Source organism: Rhinopithecus bieti, unplaced genomic scaffold, assembly GCF_001698545.2.
Source record: "Rhinopithecus bieti isolate Rb0 unplaced genomic scaffold, ASM169854v2 scaffold_64050, whole genome shotgun sequence".
Taxonomy (NCBI): Eukaryota; Metazoa; Chordata; class Mammalia; order Primates; family Cercopithecidae; genus Rhinopithecus; species Rhinopithecus bieti.
Window position 1 is genome coordinate 197,174 of NW_016824175.1, and position 21,983 is coordinate 219,156.

General features: G+C 38.9%; 1 protein-coding gene and 1 long non-coding RNA gene across 9 annotated transcripts in view; one reads left to right on the plus strand and one right to left on the minus strand.

The window, feature by feature from the left end:
• The window catches only part of ZMYND11 (zinc finger MYND-type containing 11), a 74,183-nt gene that overhangs the window by 5,739 nt on the left and 46,461 nt on the right, over positions 1-21,983 (minus strand). For 5 of the 8 annotated variants that reach the window (XM_017862176.1, XM_017862177.1, XM_017862171.1 and 2 more), the window contains 9 exons: positions 12,351-12,428; positions 11,609-11,701; positions 10,061-10,148; positions 9,466-9,521; positions 7,626-7,703; positions 6,431-6,549; positions 1,908-2,115; positions 1,430-1,498; positions 299-571 (listed from right to left, as the gene is read on the minus strand). In XM_017862176.1, the coding sequence (XP_017717665.1) occupies positions 299-571; positions 1,430-1,498; positions 1,908-2,115; positions 6,431-6,549; positions 7,626-7,703; positions 9,466-9,521; positions 10,061-10,148; positions 11,609-11,701; positions 12,351-12,428 (1,062 nt within the window). The remainder of the gene's footprint in view (positions 1-298; positions 572-1,429; positions 1,499-1,907; positions 2,116-6,430; positions 6,550-7,625; positions 7,704-9,465; positions 9,522-10,060; positions 10,149-11,608; positions 11,702-12,350; positions 12,429-21,983) is intronic. The other 3 variants (XM_017862178.1, XM_017862172.1, XM_017862175.1) reach the window with 1 other exon arrangement.
• On the plus strand, positions 7-11,600 carry LOC108522073 (uncharacterized). Its single transcript, XR_001883363.1, has 3 exons — positions 7-96; positions 2,897-3,017; positions 10,155-11,600. It is a non-coding gene; the product is annotated as an uncharacterized LOC108522073 (long non-coding RNA).

The following is a 21,983-nucleotide window of genomic DNA, read 5'->3' on the forward strand; positions in this document are numbered from 1 at the left end:
GGAATGAAAAGACAACCCACAGTAAGTCAGCGCACAACTTACACAGACCGTCTACGACGGAGCAGAAACTTAACACACTGCTTCTACCTGCATGAGGTACCGTTTTCCCCTTTGGTACATGTGTAAAAAATTTAGGTGAGAAAAGTATCATTATTACTTGAAATGCTATAAAAGATACTGGTGTCATTCTATTGCTCCATTTAAAAGCTGCTACTGGGTTGATGCATGAGGAAAAGGAGCCTAACCACGACAGGAGTGCCGGCCGCAGCTGGGCACCCACGGTGGCGACAAGCATTACCTTCTCCAGAGCTTCTCGGACCACACGCTCTGTCTCCCGCTTGTGGTCCGACTTCATCCGGTCTTTGAAGTCATTGAAGATCTTCGTGTATTTGTCATGGCACATGCTCTGACACACGCCATCACTGGTGGTCTGGGTGCTCCGATGCAGCATTCTTGGTGAAGAGGCACTTAACTTCTTGGTCTGAGTTGACACGGAGACTTTTTCGATTGGCTGAGGCATCGTGGGTATTTCCTGGCTAGAACTTACTGCTTCTGTTTCAGGCTCTGGTTCCTAAAATGTAAGACAAGAGTTTAGATGCAAAACAAAGCAATATAATTCACTAGTTCAAGAACTACTCTATTAGGCTAAAAATACAGTGATATACGTAAACAGCCATACCATACACTTCTGTTAAAAAACATGGTTAGGGTGGTAGATTTAATGTATATTTTGCCACAATTTAAAAATAAACAAATCTCCCCCAATCAGTGAATGAAAAGGACATGCAGTTAACAGCAGCTACAATTACAAACATAAGCTTCATTTATAATTTTACTTAATACTGTAAGTTTTGTTTTAAAATAAACGTAAAATTTATAGAATATAAAAGTATTGTCAACTTATAATCACTTCATTGGACTAGATTCATTAACAAATTTCCTAAAAGCCTAAACCACTTCTCACTGAATATATGTTTGAAATGTGTCCAGATTTACACAGTTTTAAAACATGCAGGGCTTATATCACTTAAAACGGCTGAGCTCAACCACAGTCTCCAAGTTTTCAAATGTTGGCACAACCGATATACTGGATAAATGTGTTGTTTTTAATAATACTCAGGAAAAATATCAGAGCTCCCAGGAAATGTATTAATAGCAACGTGCCCTTCCCACTTAGCCAAGCTTTGGTCAGTGGCTGCTGAATTAAGATGGAGACTTGGAGCATGTATGCTATTCCAGGGTAACAGATAATGACAGGGAAGTCAGAAGACTGGTTTCAGCTTGATGGATATTATTCGATTGACAGCAACTGAATGTCACAAGTATCCACCAAGAGTGACTGTCTTTGAAATACTTTGAAAATACAAAATACTCTGAAAATATTTCCTGTTTCATTTGCCACCTGGATACTGCAAGGTGGGCAACTTACTTCCTTTTTGGGCTCCACACTTTGATTACGTCGTCCTTTCTTTGCTCTTGGTTCTTGAGTGACCTTTAGCTGTGGGCATTATAAAAGTAATATATTATTCCAGACACTAGGAAATACTTCTCTGCTGAAAACACTCATAGTGGACCCACAGGTGAGAAGTGAATACATTTCTACCTTTTGCATCCTTCCATCCACTCAGTTACCACTGACTTAATGACTATTCTGGCTTGAAAGAGCTAGCGCACCTTCAGGGAGGAGCAGTTGTACTTAACTCTCTTGGTACTGGCAGGGTCAAGGTCACTGTTACATCTATGTATTCATTTGAATTGGTTTTGGTTTACTTTGGCAGAGCACTTTACAAATGTAAAAAAGGGAAGGAAAATGTCAAAATCTGTTCATTACAGTGAGGAGTGTACACTAAGATTTCTGCATTTAAAAGTAAGAACGAATAGGCACTTCCTTCCTGAGACACACTCACCTGCTCATTACTGGTGGAGGAGATACTGGATTCTGCCTCTTCCTCACCTCGGTCCTCATTCTTAGATTTCCAAAATCTCCCTTCTCGTAGGAAACGCTGATGCAGCTCCAGCTCATCACAGGCCTTTTTCCAACCCATACTGCGCTTCACGTGCAGCCGATGAATGTTGACTGTGATATCTTGAATGTTTTCAGAAGGAATCCAGGCCCTAGGAAAAACACGTAAAGGTATAGTTAGAAACACCCCAAATGGCAGGAAAGGCGGTCGAGGGCTTCAGTGGACCCTGCCTGCCATAAAGTGTGACCTGTGGCAGTTCTCAGCTGTTAGCTTGGTGCAAAAGTAACTGTAACCAATTGCAAAAACTGCAATCACTTAGGCTTTGTCATGGCTTGAATAAACAGTTACCAAGTGGAAAATAAATGAGATTTGTTTTGTTTTTCACAGTCAACAAAAGTTCTCAGAATTCGATTCACAAATGCCTCCCAATTGTTCACAATTTAATCAGCTTAGCTTGTCACAGTTCACATCTGTATTCTTCCTAAGTCCTTTTAAAGTTATGTCACAGTTCACATCTGTATTCTTCATAAGTCCTTTTAAAGTTATTTGTTGTTCTGAATACTGTAAACTAATATAACCTATCTAGCTATTTGCAGTTAGCACTGAAGAATCACTTGAAAATGCCCAGAAATTTTCACAAGACACATACATGTATTCATATAAAATGGGAACATCTAAAAATATTATCTAGTAAGTCATATTTGCATCATGCCTCTACTCATTAGAGAAACCAGATTAACAAGCAGAGCCATTTATTATTTAGCCACAATGTAGTGAGCTGTGAACATAAGTGCAATACATATCTAAAACTAGCAAATGAAAACTGTATTTGGTTCTGTTGGAAAGAATGCTAAAATTCAAGAACATTTTCCTGGGCATTGGTCTCTTTCTGGATTTAAATTCGTACCCATCCCAAATGTTGTATTCAACAGATGTTTGCTGTGTACCAGGGGAAGGCACTACAAAGAATGGAAAAGTGAATGGGGTCTACGTGGTCCTGAGTTTCATTGCCTCGTTTGACGGCAGCAACAGACGCTGCCCACAGGGGTTAAGGTAAACTATTGGTGGCTGGAATCTCTCGGGTCTTCTGATTATTAGGATGGCACTTCCTACACTGCCTCTGCCTGTGATGGACTTACAATTTTGTCAGAAAGAACTAAGGAATAATTATAATGCAATGCAGCAGGTAGTCAAGGTACTCGAGGGTGCTATGGAGAGGAAGAGTTTACATTTGGTTGTGAGTGGTCAGAACATTTTATTCGGCCCTGGTCTTGGAAGAGAAGAAAGATTTAGACAGCAGACAATGTGAGTGGAGGGATTCCAGGCAGAGGGAACATCATCAATGAGGTAGGAAACTATACGGATGCATGAGGAACAGACATTTTCTATGGCAGAGTACACGTTGCGATATGCTACTAGAAACACACACAGTTATGCTTTTCAGTTTTCTGTTAAAGATTTTTTTTCCTGCTACAAGCATATGTATCTCAGTTTTCATCCCTGGCCTGTAATTATAAAGCTCCAGAAATGCTGGGCCTGTGACTGTTTTGAAGGAATCTCTTAGAGAATCACACATGTGGCTCAGCCATAAATAACGATTTCTACTTCCTTGTACAAGCCAAACTTTACAATCTAGAAGCACATTTTAAATACATAGTAATCTGTATCATTAGATGCTAACAACAGCTATAACTGTTAGATTTGAACTTCTATAACATTATTTATAAATACATTGGTGAATATTATATCAATTATGTCTCATCTGGCATAAGTACTTTGTTAAAAACCATATCAAAGTAAACTGAACTTTGAAAAACTAAACTCCAATGCAGAGTACAAATGAAATTATGCTTGTGGAAGAGTTTCTTGCCATTAGATTTTGAATATATTTACTCTTCCAGTCAACAGATGTTTATTGATTTCCTATTATGTAGTAGGAATTCAATACAAGTGGTTTGTTGACTTTTTCAAAGTAGTTTGCTTTTGAGAGAGAATTCTGTTACAAGCAGTGCTGACTACCTGGAAGGAACTTGTATCTACAGGCGTATTTTCCTTATTTAACTTAAATAAAATGGATTCACATCTGTTCTTTAAAAAGCCTCACACAGTTCACGATGTGCTTCTATTCTCTTTTAATCAGCTCCAGTACTGCAGATAATCAGGTTTCCGTTTAAAAAACTATCCCAGGGCATGCTCTCTGAGCTACAAAAAAATTAAAAAGCAAACAAACACCCTGCAATTTAAGGGAAGCCTAATAAAAAGCGGAAGAGTCTAATCTGGCTCTATGTCTGTCAATGCTCGGACTATACGTGCAGAATAAAATGGTTCTGTGATCTGATGTCAATGAGCCCAAAGTGCTCTAGCTCTTTTTTGTCTGTACCTCGTTTCCTGGCCTGGGCCATCCACCAGCGACTTGCAGCAAAAAGATTCAGCCTCCTTAAGACAGGTCTTACCGGCTACTTTCTTTGGCAGGCAAAATCTTGCAAATCCTGCAGAAACCTCACTGAAGCAGCTCTCACATGTACACACAATCATACTCGACCCTTTTCCTGGAAATTTACAATGTGCTCGTTGTCTACGAAGGAGCAGCGTATTCTGTTGGCGCGTATGGGAGGAAACGAACAGTACAAAACCATTTTTTTTCCTCCCACTTACATGTAATGATATCATGGACTAGCAAAGAATAATTATCAGCCAAAACTTGCAAGCAGAGGCTCCTCATCAACTAGAACTTTTGAGCATATGTTGCTTAATTAAAAATTCATGATTATAATTTAATCAAATTTTTTAAACATTCTATAAAGTATATCCTAACCAATCCTTCACTTCGAATTGTTCACATTGTATCCAGGAAAAAGGAAAATGATTTTACATAGTTTGTCAACCTCTCTTATTTACTAAAATAAAGTCCTTAAGAGTCTAAGAGTCCCATCGGTCTAGAATTATTTAGGTAAAATCTTCTAGGACCTAAGAAGCTTGAGGGAAAAAAAATACCTCTAAAAATGTAATCTGATGTTTTAATTCTCTCTTCAGGTGACAGACTAGGACTGCTGCAGATTAGCCCAAATATTCTTTAAAACTATTTTCTGCATAGTGTACTAAATGACATCTAACCAGTTAACTCATTATTAATATCACTCATGGTTGAAGACACTATAAAGCTACTTGCAAGCTGATGAAAAAGAAAAATATATAGATTAAAAGTTCTAATTATCAGGCTATTCTTTCCTATTAGTATCGCTATAAAATAACTGAATTCTTGTTTTTCTAAGTTAACTGTGTTTTACTTAACGTGAAAAACATGGAAGCAAACTGTCCCCCGTTATTCCCTGAATATCTGTTGTATTATAAAAGCTGACCTTTATTGAGTATTCACTATGTGTTAGGTACTGTGCTCAGTCTCTAAACATTTCTTTAAACCTTACAACAACTCTTGTAAGAGGCCCTTATTTTGCTAAGGCTCAGAGAAACTGACTAATGTGTCAAGATTAGGGTAGAAGACGGTGAAGCAAGGACACAATCTCACATAAAGACTTACCCTAACCTACCAAAAATACATTACCTCCTTGCCTGTTCTGATAAGAAACTAAAACCATCTGAGTATGAGGTATTAAGCATATGTTAAAAATTACCACTTAATAATAATGTAAATAAAACATTCATTTTGTATTGAGTTATTTTATTGGATCATCATTTAATGTTTCTTGACATGAGAGTGTCAGGCAAGTATCTACTTATGAAAGAACAGAACTACTTTTTGGGAAATTTATGGTATTTATAGGTTTCTTATAACTACACTTCTGTTTAAATTAAATAAAGACCAAGTAAAACTTTACCACAGGGAGGAGTAAGGCCCCTCATTGTGCAGCTTCTCTACGCACTAGTAGCCTCCTGGCACGACAGGAGACGCCTCACGGGCTGTTCATTTAAATCGTTGGAAAGTATCACTTTTAGATCACGTAGCTGACTACTGTCACTTTTTCACCTTACCTCAATATCTGTGTTAAATGAACCAAATAAATTGCATGTTAATTCTTTATTCCTACTGTGGCTTATTTTTATGCACACTTCAGGTATTTACACACATTCTGAGATCACAAGATCGATGATTTTAGTCCATGTCTTTAACTGAGCCTTGAAGATGGCCAGAGCAACTGTGATGTCATTCCCCTCTTATGGAAGGGACACAGCCTGAGGCCCTCCTGCCCACTGTACTATAAATTCAGTCTTAGCACTAATGTGCTTCTGAAGTTCAACAGTGCCAGTTATTAAAAATGTCCTGTTTAGTAAACAGTATCTGAAAAATATCTGGAAACAATTTATCTTGGAACATATTCTTGGCTGCATAATGTGCTTTTTTTTTCCAATTTAAAATAAACTTCATGCATCTCTGATAGAGAAATCACCAGACTTTCTTAAGACTTCATAAGCACGGCGGTGACACTGAACATGGGGTCGCGAATTACCTCTGGTGGTGGTGGCCAAAGAAGCGAACATCGACTTGATTGTCCTCTTTCTGCATGACTTTGGCTGGCCAAAACCCAAAACCTTTCATTTTAGCCCAAACCAGCTCATGATTAGGTATCTGGAAATGAAATGTTTTACTTTGTTATATTACTTTTAAAGTATTAAATGCAAGTGTACCATTAATATTAAACTAGCCAGGTAAAATCTATTATTTCTAAAACATTTATTTCATAACTCTTAAACATGAGATTTTTTTTTTCTGGGATTGACTGATTTTCTATTTGCATCAGAGTTCCTCGTAAGAGGCTGGGACTGGAGCATGGCTGCCCCTGAAGCCAAGGCCATCCACATGCATGACGGTGGCAGACAAGAGCACCCGCTTTGCCAGGTGCAGCCAGGGGGGCCAGCAGCATCAGCACCCCCGGGAATTTGTTAGAAATGGGGACATTTTAGGCTGGCACAGCACTGTCTCACAGGGCTGGCTTCTCTCAGGCAGCCAAGGCTGCTGGCCAAGAATGCTCAGAATTCCCTTTGTCAGTGCCTGGCTTGAAGCCGTATCATTTTGGGGGAAATTTTACAGCTACAGACAAATGCAAAGCCTTAGGTCTCTTGTGAAAGAATGAAAAGAGAAACAAAAATTCACTTTATTAAAGGATCCAGACGCTGGGCGTGGTGGCTCACACCTGTAATCCCAGCACTTTGGGAGGCTGAGGCGGGAGGACTGCTTGAACTCAGGAATTTGAGACCAGCCTGGGCAACATGGTGAAACCCTATCTCTACAAAAAAATACAAAAATTAGCCAGATGTGGTGGCACGTGCCTGTGGTCCCAGCTACTCTGGAGGTTGAGGTGGGAGAATCACTTGAGCCTGGGGGAGATCGAGGCTATGGTGAGCCGAGATCACACTACTGTACTCAAGCCTGAGTAACAGGGTGAGACCCTGTCTCAAAAGAAAAGGACCCAAGATTTATTTTATTCAGTATCTCATTTTAAAATCAGAAATGGGTAACAAGCCCTGTTTTTTTTTTTTTTTTTCGTTTCAGTTGTTTATACTCATTAAACCCATATATACTATGATATTTTAGAAATTTAGGAAGAAAATTATAATCTTTAACCAAACCGGAAGTAAACTTCCTTAGAGCTGTATGTTACACACTTAAGAGGTAAAAAACAAAAATCACAAAATTTCACATACACAAGGATAACAGAACCAGTTGTCAGGACGAGCATTTGACAAGTAAAAGCAATTCTTGCAAAGCTGCAGTTCATCCAGCTGAAAAAGAAAAGAAACTACTTTAGCCTACAGAAAACATACATACACATTAAACTATGTAAAATGTATCCATGTCAATTAACATTGACATACATAAATAGTGTTGAATTTTGTTCCTTAATCTTTTAAGCTTAAATTTTAAAGTTTTCAATAAATGGCACTGAAGACCCTGTCACTGTCCTCTTAGAACCATGTCGCTGGTCTCAGGCCCCAGTTGGAACAGAAGCCGAGGCTGGTCTGACCGGGCCTTGCCCAGACCTCACTGGTTAGCACTTCAGACTGAATATTCCTCAGGAAGGTAACAACATCTGCTACCAATCACAGCAGTCCTTACCTGTGCCTCATTCTCTATTTTAGTTCCTTGTTTTCTTTCACAACATTCTTTTACAACTTGTAAACAGACATATTTTATCTGTTTCTTTTTCCTTTTTCCCAGTCTCCCTCTTCAGAATGTGGCTCTATGAACAGGAGGCCTGCACTGTGATCACCTTTTACTCCTCCTCACATACTGCCTGGCATACAGGAGGCACCCAGCAAATGCTTATTGCTGTGATCACCTTTTACTCCTCCTCACATACTGCCTGGCACATAGGAGGCACCCAGTAAATGCTTATTAAACAAATAAAAACAAAAGTAAAATTTGAAATGAATTCAAGAAACAAAACTTTTTGTATAAACTGAGGAACTTTTGCAAAGATAATATGGCTAGGCTACAGGTGAGTGTTTTAAGACCACCAAAAAATATACTTCCTTAAATGTACTTCATTTTTTTTTTTTTTTTTGAGACAGAGTCTCACTCTGTCCCCCAGGCTGGAGTGCAGTGGTGCAAAGTCGGCTCACTGCAAGCTCCGCCTCCTGGGATCACGCCATTCTCCTGCCTCAGCCTCCTGAGTAGCTGGGACTACAGGCGCCGCCACCACGCCCAGCTAATTTTTTGTATTTTTTTAGTAGAGACGGGGTTTCACTGTGTTAGCCAGGATGGTCTTGATCTCCTGACCTGGTGATCCGCCCGCCTCAGCCTCCCAAAGTGCTAGGATTATAGGCGTGAGCCACCGCACCCAGCCTTCATTTTTTGTATGAATATGTACTTCGTTGTTTGGTTGGGTTTGCTTTTTGCCTATGTAGTTTAGAAGGGATGCAAATTTGGATCCTTCATTACAAGAGGGTAATGTTTACTGCACATCTGCCCAGCAAGACACATTTGCATGCAGCACGTAGCTAATGCAACAGTCCTGAAGGTGGCTGAGAGTTCCCTTGTAGAAGTTAATTAGTTACTAAATCTGACTCCCAGTTTCGCGAGAATTATTTTTCTATTTGCATTATTTCCCATCTACATCAAACATGAAAATAAAAGACTTTTTTCTTTTTTGGAGACAGAATCTCATTTTGTCACCAGGCTGGAGTGCAGTGGCACTATCTTGGCTCACTGCAACCTCCACCTCCCAGGTTCAAGCAGTTCTCCTGCCTCAGCCTCCCGAGTAGCTGGGACTACAAGCATGTGCCACCACACCCAGCTGATTTTTGTATTATTAGTAGAGACGGAGTTTCACCATGTTGGCCAGGATGGTCTCGATCTCTTGACCTCGTGATCTGCCCAACTTGGCCTCCCAAAGTGCTGGGATTACAGGGCTTGAGCCACCACGCCCGGCAATAAAAAACATTTAAAGGAAATGGCACAATTAAAATGCAGATAAGAGTGGAATCCTGAAATAAATTAATTTCAATTACAGAAAGAGTACAATTATTGGGCAGTGAACAGTACCTCATGACACGTGTCTTTATACAGCATCCTCGCAATGTCAGCTTGTTCACTGTCTGCTGTAATTAAAAACATATTACCTATAAGCAAGAGTCTGCAAATACAAGATTCAAAGTTAGTATCCTTTTCCTTCAGTCTGCAAAAGGAGACATCTACCATTTCAAACCAAAATGTCCATTTAAAATAACAATAGCAAAATAAAATTACACAGGCAGCTTTTGCTTTCCATCCAACACAACCACTAATTCTCTAGGTATAGAGAGTGACCTTACCTTTGGATGATGTGGTACTTCTGGGGAAATGATCAGAATTAATCATAGTGCGTATAAAAAACCTCTCAGCTAAAACAAATACATATAAAACTGCAAAAAACAATTGTGTTTTCATCATTTAGTATACTATGATTTTGTGTTTGGCCAGTCCATTCTATAATCTGTATCACCAGATATTCCTAACCTTATACTCTAACATTATCACTTACTGTAGATCATTAAGGTATTAATTCTTTGAATGTAATGTTTTATGAAAGATAGTGTTCAACATGGAATGTACATGGTGTGTTTAAAAATGCATACAAAAAAACACAAAAATATTCAACCTCCATAGAAAATCACGGTGTTGTGGAGAAGCAGTTGAGCATCAGCTTTGAACTCTTCATAACTTCGGTATTTCCCTTCATTCACTTTCTGCAGGGAGCAAAAACAGAATGACGAAAAGAGTCACCAGTGAAAACACTTGTCTGGACTAAGTTCAGAGGACAAGCAGACTTTTCTAGGATGACACAGGATGACTACTGCCATCCCACAGTATTGACAGAGAATGTGTGTAAAAGAAGCCAACAACTCCACCTGCGGTTTTCATAATGCAGTATAACGAAGCACAACAGGTCAGACATCCTGCAGCCACACAGACACTACATTAATTTATCAGAGTGAACTCTAATGGCTTGAACATCTCATTTGACAACAATGTAGAAAGCTGCTGCTGAGCTTTGTAATGCATGAATGCCTGGGCCAGTGTGGGTGATGAGACCCTAAGCACACACCTGTCATTCTTTACAACACAGGAAGATCAAGATTGAAAACCAGAACTGTTAGCTTCTGTGACAGTTTACCGTAACTACTAAGATATATTTATAAGTCTGAATTGGGGCTAGGAATTGGTTTATAAATAATTTTAAAATAATATCTCAGGTGTCCCTCTCTGTGCCAAATGTTAGAGGATTTCAACAGGAAGGAACCTGCATGAGTAAAGGCAGTGGGGGAGGAAGGGACGTCTGGGTTCTTACGTATTCTGTAGAGGTCTTACAGTTTAGGAGAAGGGGCTATGGCTGGGGGTAGGAGGTAAAATTAAAACTACTTGGTTTTGTTCCAGGATTTACCAGTTACTTTAAGGGAAAAACCTTCATTTACCCTTATCTTATATTGAAATAATACAGCTATAGTCTTTCTCAGGGACTAAGGAAACCTGTAGGATGATTTAAAATCATTCCTGTGGTCTCCCTATAGGCTATAATGACCAAGTGTAAGATTTTAAATTTCCAACATGACACATGAGGTGCAAAATTAGTAATTCAGTAACCCTGACTGCAAATATGTCTATGTGTTCTACTGGATTTTGTTGCAATTTGTTACTGGACATGAACAAACTAACACAATCCTCAGCTACAGTCAGTAAAATTAAGACCTTTAAGAATAATTAACTTTTCTAACCATATTTTGTTGTTGTTGTTCATTTCATTGTTTCCCAAGACTGCAGATCAGTTCTATGCTTTACTTTTTTTATCTGAGAGGAACTCTCAGGTCCCACTGCTAAACCTGGAAAACATTCTTTACATCTGAAATACTACATTGCCCAGGCTGTAAGGCATTTCCTTAAATCAACAAGGACCAAGAAGCTATAAGTTGCTCATCTTTAGAACCAGGCCTTTTAAAGATGACACCTAATTTGTATTACAGTAAGCACATGAAATTTACAAATTAATAATGCTTCATTTGGTAGTTATGCTTGTCTTTTGTTTTAGGAAGTGGAAAAAAGTATACTTTCAAGGAAAGAAGAACCAAAATCTGCTTAACTGCTACATTATTCTTTAACTTGTTAGTTAGGAAGATTTATTTGAAATGGAAATAAAAGAAACCGACTTTACCTCTTGAATGGTGGGAACGTCCACAGCTGAGTGCACCAGCCTCCTGTACATCGGGTGTTTACTGTCCTTCCCCTTTTTATTAAGATCTATAGCCTAAGAGGGTGTTAGTACATCAATTTAAATGTGGTTAAAGGAAGGCAGGTAAGACATCAATTCCTAAAGCTCAAAATACTTTCTATCTTTTTATTTTTGTAGAGACAGGGTCTCGCCATCTTACCCAGGCTGATCTTGAGCTCCTGGGCTCAAGCGATCCTCCTGCCTCGGCCTCCCAAAGTGCTGGGATTACAGGCGGGAGCCATGGCGCCCAGCCAGGATTTTCTACCTTTAAAGCAAAATCTCAGAGGAAGTACTTTAAAACTTAACAGAAAAAGTGTACATATACTACTATATAGTTTAATATGACATTCCTTAAAGTTGTGATAGAATAGTTATTTGGAAAAACTACCTTTCATTTTAAAGAGTCATCAATGAAAACGTTCATTCTGATGAATGACATTCAAAAATGTAAACGTTTCTAATCTCATGTAGCTTATGTCAAAATGTCCATGTCAAAAACAGACAAAAAAATCGAACTGCCTGTTATAGAACTGCTGACTGCAGAAAAGAAATACGACAGGGTGCTCTCCACACTTCATATTGCTATGTACATATTCGTTACTTCTCGCTCTTTCAACTTTGAAAGAATGAACCACAGTAAAATATGTTTTGGGATATTTTGAAGGATTCCCTGAGCAGGACTCACCCTCTCCTTCATGCGGGAGACAATGAATCTCAGGTATGTGCCCATCTCCTGTTTGTTTGTATTCTTCTTCTTAATGCTCTATTGAAAATAAAAGAATAAAAAATGGTACAAAATCTGACAATTCATGTCTATATTCATGTAAAAGACATATATGAAACAGTATGCAAAGAGTTTATTAAAAGATGCACTTTTTCTAACATATTTGACAAAGAGAAATCTTGGATATTTGCAAAGAAAAACAGCATCTAATGGAACAAGGTGAGAATTTTAAAATTTTATGTTGTACCTGATATAATATCCTTAGAGGAGTATATATTTTTTCTTTTCTTGGTATTTTAAAACTTAATTTTTAGATTAACAAATAATAGGCATAAGGGAGAATCGCTTATTTTACAAACAATATCAGTGGCTAAAGTCCTTTGAGGGAACATCTTAAATTAGCAATAATGAATGGTGAATTTCAATATAACAGTATTCTTTGTTTAAAAGGTGATTCTGAAAATCTGTGTCACTCACTGTGTACAGCACAGCTGCACACTAACATCTCCATTTCTTAGCATCATGGATCTACTCAGTAATAACTCCAATTCTTAGTCTAGCCTGCAAGCTAATTAGGTTCCTCAATTTATTGCACCAGAAAAGTCTACTTTCACATGAAGAAAAAATAGGATTCTACGCATGTTATTTCTAAACAGCTAGGAAACGAGGACAAGTATGCCTACTTCCTTAGTCAAAGTCCCTGATGTTACAACAGCCTAAAGGAAGCAAAGGCAAAACACCAGGCATGCAAATGTAATCAGTTCATACTGCAGAGGAAGTGAGTGGGTGTGGCCGCTAGTTTAATAGATGCTTTAACTTTTCAGGTCGCTAGATGACGATTCTCTGCCCAATGGTATAATTCTTCCTAAAAGAACTGTAAACATAGGAAGTCACTCCAGTATACTAAACACAGTAGAGGAAAGGACAAATATTTCTCACATAACTCAGAACTTTTAGCTAGGGCTTAAGTGAATTGATTATACTTATATACACTGTTTAGATACACATCAAATATCTAAATAACAAGTGGAAACACATTTTATTAGTGAGAAACTAAACTTGACTTCATTTACCTGATGTCTGCACTGCACCTTCCTGACTCCACTTCTCACCTAGGTGCTCTGGCAGTACAGTCAGTGCTGTCTCCTCAGGCCGCTTTGTGGCCTGTGCCCAGTGCCCACAGCGGCTCTGTTTACGCCGATTACAGAGCAGTTCTTCTCAAGCCTGGCCTGGCATCAGAGATACGGACTGAACTTTTATAAAACGCTCTTCTCATGCCTGGCCTCACATCAGAGATACGGACTGAACTTCTATAAAACGCAGCTGGCATTACTCGCTGAGCATCTGGGCTGTGATTTCTGGAGGCAGGGCCTGTGATTTGTATTTGCTTGTTCATTTGTTTATTCCTCAGGTGACTGCGATGCATGGCCAAGACAGTACCCATGGCACAGATATGGAATATAAAGTGCAGTGAAATTTCCTGAACGCAGGGTTTATAATCTTGGTTTTTTTTTTTTTTTTTTTTTTGTTTTGGGTGGGGGGGGGGAATTGATGTAACTTGAGAATTCTCTTTTTGAAAACTAACAAAAGAACTTAACTGAAATTAAAATGAGTTGAACACAGCCACATGAAGGAGGATATGAAGAACTCACTCAATTTATTAGCACAGTATTTGGCCATATGCACTGTTTAGAGACAAAACTTTACACAAACACTGAACTCTATAGTTATTAAGTTTGTTTAATCAGCAGCATTGGTTAGCAACTCTTTAAAAAACTTTTTTGAAATTTTAATTGGTAAAATGAAATTATATATACTTGTGGGTACAGTGTGATGTTTTGAAATATGTGCAATGGCGAAATAGAGCTAATTGGTTTTTGTAGTGAGAACACTGAAAACCACTCTCATTTTTAACAAGATCGCCAGTGCTTTTCACACACACACACACATTTGTGAAATACTAGCGGGCACCTCTCGTACACTTGTACCCTAGACTACAATAAAAAATGATCCTCCGTTTTGCATTCTGCATCTCACACAGGAATGCAGAAGGTGCGCCCTGGATCTGAAGCACAGTCAGCTACTTACTAGAATGGACATCCTTCAGTGCACTGCTTTCTGTACTAAATAAGCAGTGTGATGAACTGTCAGATACAGGGAAGAGAAAAGCTAAGATGGTCAGAGATTGCTACGTTGTTCTTGGTGCTTATAAAATCTACATTCTTCTTAAAAGAAAGGAGAATAAAAACTCATGCTTCTAGCTACATGGCCTTCTCTCACGCCAACTCAAACTTTGGGTGCACTATTAAAACTGATTTCAAATATCAATATCATTAAAGTATGAATTTATCTAAATTCAGACATAATAGCAATCTACACCAGGTTAGAAGTCTTCTAATACTATCAGTGGGGTTCTGGTTCCTTTAATAGGAAACATTATTCAAAGGAAAGATACAACCAACACTGTTATGTAGCGCTGAAATATAATTTTAATATTCCACTAACTATCATGCACAGCCTTCCATCAATTCAACAGGGCAGGAATCCCTTCCCCTCTGGATCTTAGCTCTAGGCTCTGTGGTCCCTTGAGTAGTGACAGCTGGGAGAGGAGGCCTGAGCCCTGCTGACCAGCCTTGCTCCATCCAGCTAAGACCTCTTGCTTCTGTCTCAAGGTACTGTGCACTGCACTATGTGCAGGAGTTTCTTGTTGTTTTTTCCTTTCTGCACGTTCACCTCTCGTTTCTAACTCTTTAGAAAATAAAGCAATCCATTATTTCTATATGGGCAAAGATTATGCACTGCTAGAATCAGAATTTTATATCAGAATTAATACCACTATAGCTAAAACATCTTAACTAGATTGTTCTTCCTTTGAAACGGTAGCACAGAAGTTAGGTAACACTTGCTCATGTAATTACCCAGTTTAAATAAAGGTCTATATTCAGTTCCCACTCTTCTTAAATAGAGAATTAACATAAATTGTGGATATTACACGCTCTCACAAACTTGGTTCTATCTGTTTAAACATTTCTAAATCAATTGCTAATTTGGTGTAACCATGTGCAAGCAACATTTCCTTATTTTTGGAAAGACAGAATGCATGCAGTGCATGCTGAGTGCCTTCATTTCACAAAACTAAGTGGTATAATAGAGGATGAAAGTCTGATTTTGTCTGTTTAAATTTGCTTAAGAACTAGTTTGCTGGAGTATCTCTCTCCTTCTGAGTGCAATTAAAAGTGGTAATCTGGGCCTGGAAAATGACTGAGTAAAGCATGAAAGGAAACAAGGTCACCTGGATAGGGCCCACCCCATCTTCTCAACTCTGATGAAACTTCCAGAATTCTTTGAAGATACTGCCTTTATAACTACCCCAGGAGTGTCTTATACCTCATTTTAACAAAGCACCATTCAGATTCAGATATCCTACTTAAGTGTCTATTACAGTAGAACCACCTGGGAAGCCTTTAAGAAACACCAATATCTACTTCTATAAAGTTCTAGAAGAGGCCAAACTTACCCCTCATGGAAAATAAGCAGGACAATGGTTGTCTGGGGAGGGGCCGTGGGAGTGGGGATCTACTGGCCCAGGACAAGAGTGAGCTTCCCCGTAGCTTGATGGGACTTGGGTTGCACCAGTGTGCGCCCCTGTCTATTCTTTGAATGGTACACCTAAGACTTGTGCACGTCAGTGTATATGTGAATTTTACCTCAAAGGAAAAAACCCACCAATGTCTTGGGTGCCACCCCAGAAATTCTGATACAACTGGTTGCAGGATGGGGTCTAGGCATTCATAGTCCTGAAAGCCCCCAGGGGTTTCCGATAGGTGTGATTAAGAGCACTGCCCCAACTTCCCGAGAGACCTCATCACAGAAACACGGACAAGCACACACTGGTGATTTTAACCTTTGCTGGTCTTCTGAGAAGACGTAAAGTGGTGCGTCTTCACATGCTCTTTTAACGGGATCTTGAGGCTAATCTGAGTTTTATTTGGACCCTAACTTACCACCCTTGGATGGTCTCAATCTGCTGAACCGCACTAAGAGGAATACTTCTCTCATTTTATGCTAAGGGAGCTGTGGGGGTTATGCTTTAAGTATTTGGGTTTTGTTTTGTTTTTTTCAGTTGTTAGAAACTTCAAGGATTTGGGCTGTATAGAAGGACTGGCCAAAAGGAATTTCACAGTCAAAGGGGATTATTTTGTTGAAAGCTTCTATGTTCCTTTTATTTACTTGTTGCCCACCCACCTTTTCGGTGATAAATGAGGAATCCTATTCCAGACACCATGAAGCCCTTCTCAAGCACTGCTCTGTGATGGGCCTCACGCCACCCAAGGGAAGGCCACAGAGGCTGATAGAAACTGCTCCCAGATTCACAGGCTGAGGCGCTTTCTCGGTGAACTGACACAAACCAAAAAGAGGACTCTTGACAGAACCAAAATCCCTCCCAGTGATTTGTAGGAACAAAACATTTGCTGTAAGATGCTTTCACATTTGATGAACTTGAGAGTTTTCTTTCCAAGACTTTCTAGTTATAATTTAGAGACTTGGCATTTCACAAAAGAAATCAACAGGACATTGCACATTCTGTCCCAGGGCTGTACAAGGAGATTTCTGGGGGTTTTTAAGGTAACAAGCTGTGGAGCCGCTTTCTGTGGCATTCACACTGAAGGGCTTCAGCTGGCACCTGTCAGCCAGACCAAAACATTGTCAATGACTTGAGAAAAAGCTACAACTAAGAAAGAGGTAGCTTCTGAAGTAAACTAAGCAGATAGCTCTTGACAACAAGGTCAGAAAAACATAAAAACAATGCTTTATAATATGTACAGATTATTTCTGATCCAAATCTTTCTCGGGCTTTGAAAAATTACTCCTATTCTCAATTTGCAGGCCTGAGGATTCTTCAACCAAGGCCTCCCTGTTAACAGGGTTCAGGTCAGAATCCAGAGTTCACATCACCTGCTGGCACGTGGGAGTGACTGTGGTTAACTTTTATAAGTAATCAAGAAAGAAACATTCTATGGCATGGCAAAGTTGTTGTAACTACTTAAAAGTGACAGTAATCACAGATCTGAAGCAGTGCTGTACATGTTTATGGAAGAACTAAAGTACATGTTGAGGCTGCCCTCCTTTAAGAAAAAAATAACAGAAAACGTGAACATCTTGAACAAGGGATTCTTAAGCCAGCTGTAAGTAACTGCCGGGCTACACTGAACCAGATGCCTCTAGGTAGAAAACATACAAAGCATGAATCAAGTCACAGACACACTTGGTGCCCCTCGGTGTTTCTGCCTGGAAGACACTACTGGCCACTCCTGATCTTGTCAAAGTTTATCCATAGCTGACTATTGATAATGATGCCCAAGGATCATTACTTAAAGGAGCATTCAGGACTAAATACCTTTATTAGTACAGAATTTTCAGTTCTTTATAGAGATACAGTTTTTCAGTCATAGAAACCTATTTTGGCAGAAAATGAACCTGTGGAGATCTTGGTCATTTCGGTTCACTGAGTATCCAAAAGCAGGAAAGAAGTGCAAAACTGCAACTCCAGACTTCTTTTTTCAGACATACATCTATGCAGCTAGAGTTCACCTCAGCCAAGTCCCCACGTCTGTGATTAAATGAGACGAGGGCTTCAACCTTCCTTGGGCATTCCCAATATCCAGAATATTCTTTCCACAGCAAACTAGGCCAAAAGTCAGGAAACATTTTGTGGAAAGGGCCAGAGAGCAAATATTTTAGGCTCTGCGACCATGTGGTTGGTCTCTGTCTTGACTACTTAGTTCTGCCGTTGTAGTGACAAAGCAATCATGAATAATGCACACATCACGAGTGTGGCTGTGTTCAGAGAAAACTTTTGGATACTAAAATTTGAATTTTTTAAATAATTTTCACATCACAAATTATTTCTCTTGTCATTTTCTTCAACAATCTAAAACATAAAAGCCATTCTTAGCTCACAGGCAGTACAAAAACACAGGCTGACCCCTAGAGGGACTACGTTTTGTGAAAGCAGGGTCCCTAATGTCAATTTCAGCGTTCTTTTGCAACAGCCGTGCATAGGACCTGGCACACAGTAAATGTTCAATACGTATCAGTGGAATTGAACTGGTGCCACTCATTACTGTGTTCATTGCCTACTGGAGAAACTGTTCCATGCAGTTAAACTCAAGAATATGAGGACCCATCTAAAATGGGAAGCAGTTACACCCAAGTCTGTGTCAGCATATTCTGACCAACATAAATCATTTTATTTCTGATGTATGAATCATTTCATTGCCAAAGGACACTGAAATATCAATTGCTGACTTCTAACAATCAAGAATAATGTCACCAAGAGCTCAATGAAGTATTAGTGAGCACAGCCACCTACAGTACTGACTGGAAATGTAGATTCTTGAGCCTTATCCCCAGAGCCTGTCTGGGGTGGAACCCTGGAGGCTGTTTTTGTTTGTTTGTTTGTTTGGAGACAGAGTCTCACTCTGTCACCCAGGCTGGAGTGCAGTGGTGCGATCTCGGCTCACAGCAACCTCCGCCTCCGGGGTTCAAGCAATTTTTCTGCTTCAGCCTCCTGAGTAGCTGGGACTATAGGCAGGTACCACCACACCTGGCTAATTTTTGTATTTTTAGTAGAGATGGAGTTTCGTCACATTGGCCAGGTTGGTCTTGAACTCCTGACCTCGAGATCCACCCGCCTCGGCCTCCCAAAGTGCTGGGATTACAGGCGTGAGCCACCGCGCCCGGTGGGAGGCTGTGTTCTAAACAAGCACAGAAGGTGATTCCTGTACAAGTGGCCTCTAGATCTTATTTGTAGAAATACTAATCTACATATAAATTACCTATATCATTTTAGGGATTAAACAGCTCCTCAATCTCCTTCATAATTCTAATCGCAGAACACAAAAGAATCAAAATAAATTCTCTTAGATAAAATCCTCTTAGATAAAATTTATTTTGGTTCTTTTGTGTTCTGCAATCAGACTTATGGAGGAGATCTAGGAGCTGTTTTTAAATTTATTTTGATTCTATGTTGTTACAGAAGTCAAGACACTCTGCAATATCCTCTAGACCCACTTGCAACAATGGAATATAAAGGAAATTACACAGAATTTTTAAGAAGCTCCAATAATTGAGACTTTAAAAGTGAAGCTGGTCCAGCGTAAGTGGTGATGAGTTACCCTATCCTGCCCCTTCTCCCTTCAAACCACTAAGACTCAAGTAGTCCATCAATGAAAATCATTTTTTAAAACTATTTTCTAAAAATATACTCCTGTTCAGTTTTTTCACTCCCAGTACTGACACACTGAAATCGCCTATTAGACTAGAAGAACAGTACATCACACCAATTGCTAGTGTTAATGGTAGAAAATTTGACCTACCCACTTCTCCTCTGGAACGAATCACACTGAACTATGCAGGATTCCACAGAGCCGCACCCTAACTCTCCCACAGACTGTCCCAACAGGTATTTGCACTTGAGCTTCTGAGAGTAGTTTTTTTAACTTGTAAGAATTCAAGTTTAAAAACCTCCTCTAAGCTATCACAAATATGCCTTATTATAGGTAAAAGTAGGACCTCAAGAGAATTCAAACTACTAAGAATGTCTTGAGGTGGATTATTAGAGCATCCTGGCAAAGAAGACTCCAGTCACGGGCCACTCCTTAGTCAATCAATAAGTTAGTCCCGTAGAATCACTGATGCACAAGAATTGTTCATCCAGATTTACCAAATGCCACTGAATACCACTGTGGCTGTATCTATCTTTATTAATTTTTACAAGGCCAACTCTTTCTTCTCTAATGGAAGATAAATTTTCACTAAGATCAAGAGTTCACATGATATGAGCAGCTTTGTAGCAGCCATCTACTACTGGGCTGACTTAGTAACCATGAAAGCAGCTCTCAAATATAGTCTACAAAACAAACTGCAATAGAAAAAACATGTAGTATTTCTAAATCCACTATGCCCACAGGTTCACACACACACACAAAAACTGCTAAAACAGCATTTATCTACAGAGCCAAGGGTGCTATGCATGTCAGAAATTTTATCATTCAATATTAATGCACTTTTTCTGGTAACTTTACCCCTCGGTGGTGTGCTATACGACTTAGAAATAGGAAAGGGAAGTGAGAAAAATTTTATGGAACACAGATTTTGTATCTACTTGTTCCTTTCCCCTTCTACATAACACTAGTCTCTAAAGGAAGAACAAGACTGAACGGCAGAGGCAGAATGCACTCCTCAGCGGAATAAATCTTTCCATTCTTTTCAGAAAATAAGTTAAATGTCTCTGTCTTCAGGTCGAGGCATGAATATGACTTGTTCTTTGATTAACGGGGCTGACATCCAGTCAATGTAAGTACTACCTACTTTCCATTCCCTCTCACCCCTTCTGCACTGCAGAGGCAACACAAGGAAACTGTGTGTACTTTGTAAATATTTTCAGTTCATCAACTTTGGAAACACTGAGTGAGCTTTCTATTTAATCTACATTAAGTTGTAAGCATCCTGATATAGGAACCAGCCCAATATCACCTTCTCAATCCCTTAGAGTTAAAAGATAAACTTCAAATAAGATTCTAAACAAACCACCAAAAGACATATCACAAAGGTCAAATACACCAACATCCAAAACATTTCACAGTCATATCCTTTCTGATCATAACCATTGTTAAATTCACCACAGGAAGGTAATATGGAAAATTATGTGAGCTTTTTTTCTTCTTGTTTGGGCCTAGATTCGATAACAATACATAAGATTTTACAGTTTTATATTACAGATCCAATTTTTAAATCCTCTGGCTTTATCACTGTTCCCATTATTTTTTCCTCTGACTAAGCTTGTGGTGAACTGCAAATCTGCCCTGTAAAAGTGCCTGGCTCAGACACAATCTTTCTAAAATTAACTGTCTACTTTTGTTAGTATAAAATTATAAGACCCAGTTGTCTTAAAATTGTAAAATATTTGATTAATATTCATCAGTTGTTTTCAATACTATGTCTACTATTTAAGAAAACAATGGCTTCAATTTCTACTTATTTAAAAATCGAATCTCCATTCTAGATTTGTTAATATGTATGTTGAAGGTGTAAAGGTACTTACATTTGGGGTGAAAACATTAATAAATTTCCCACACTAAAAGATGGTTTATCAGAAAGCAAGAGCAGTTATAGCTTCATAGATACATAATAAGGAATTTATGTTCAAAGTATTTTCATTCAGCATTTGATCCCATTTTTCATTCTAAACATTATATGTGCATTCTCTTTACTTCTGGAATTTAAAAAGACTGTACTGCCTACATACCCAAAAGCATGAAAACTATATTCAGAAACAAATTTCTCTAATTTCAACAGAGATTTCATCATGATTTTTTTTCTTTAACCATCTCAACAACAGAAAGTTATAGTACAAATGCCTCAAACATAACCTACCCAGACCTAAGTCAACACTGGCATGCCAGTGCGTAGCCAACGGATAAAGCTCTAGGTGAACTCCCAATGGGGAGTTTTAAAAAGTACATGAGGCTTAACATTCCAAGTTAAAATTTAACTTTAAATGCTTTCTATAGACTTCTATGAGTCTATTTT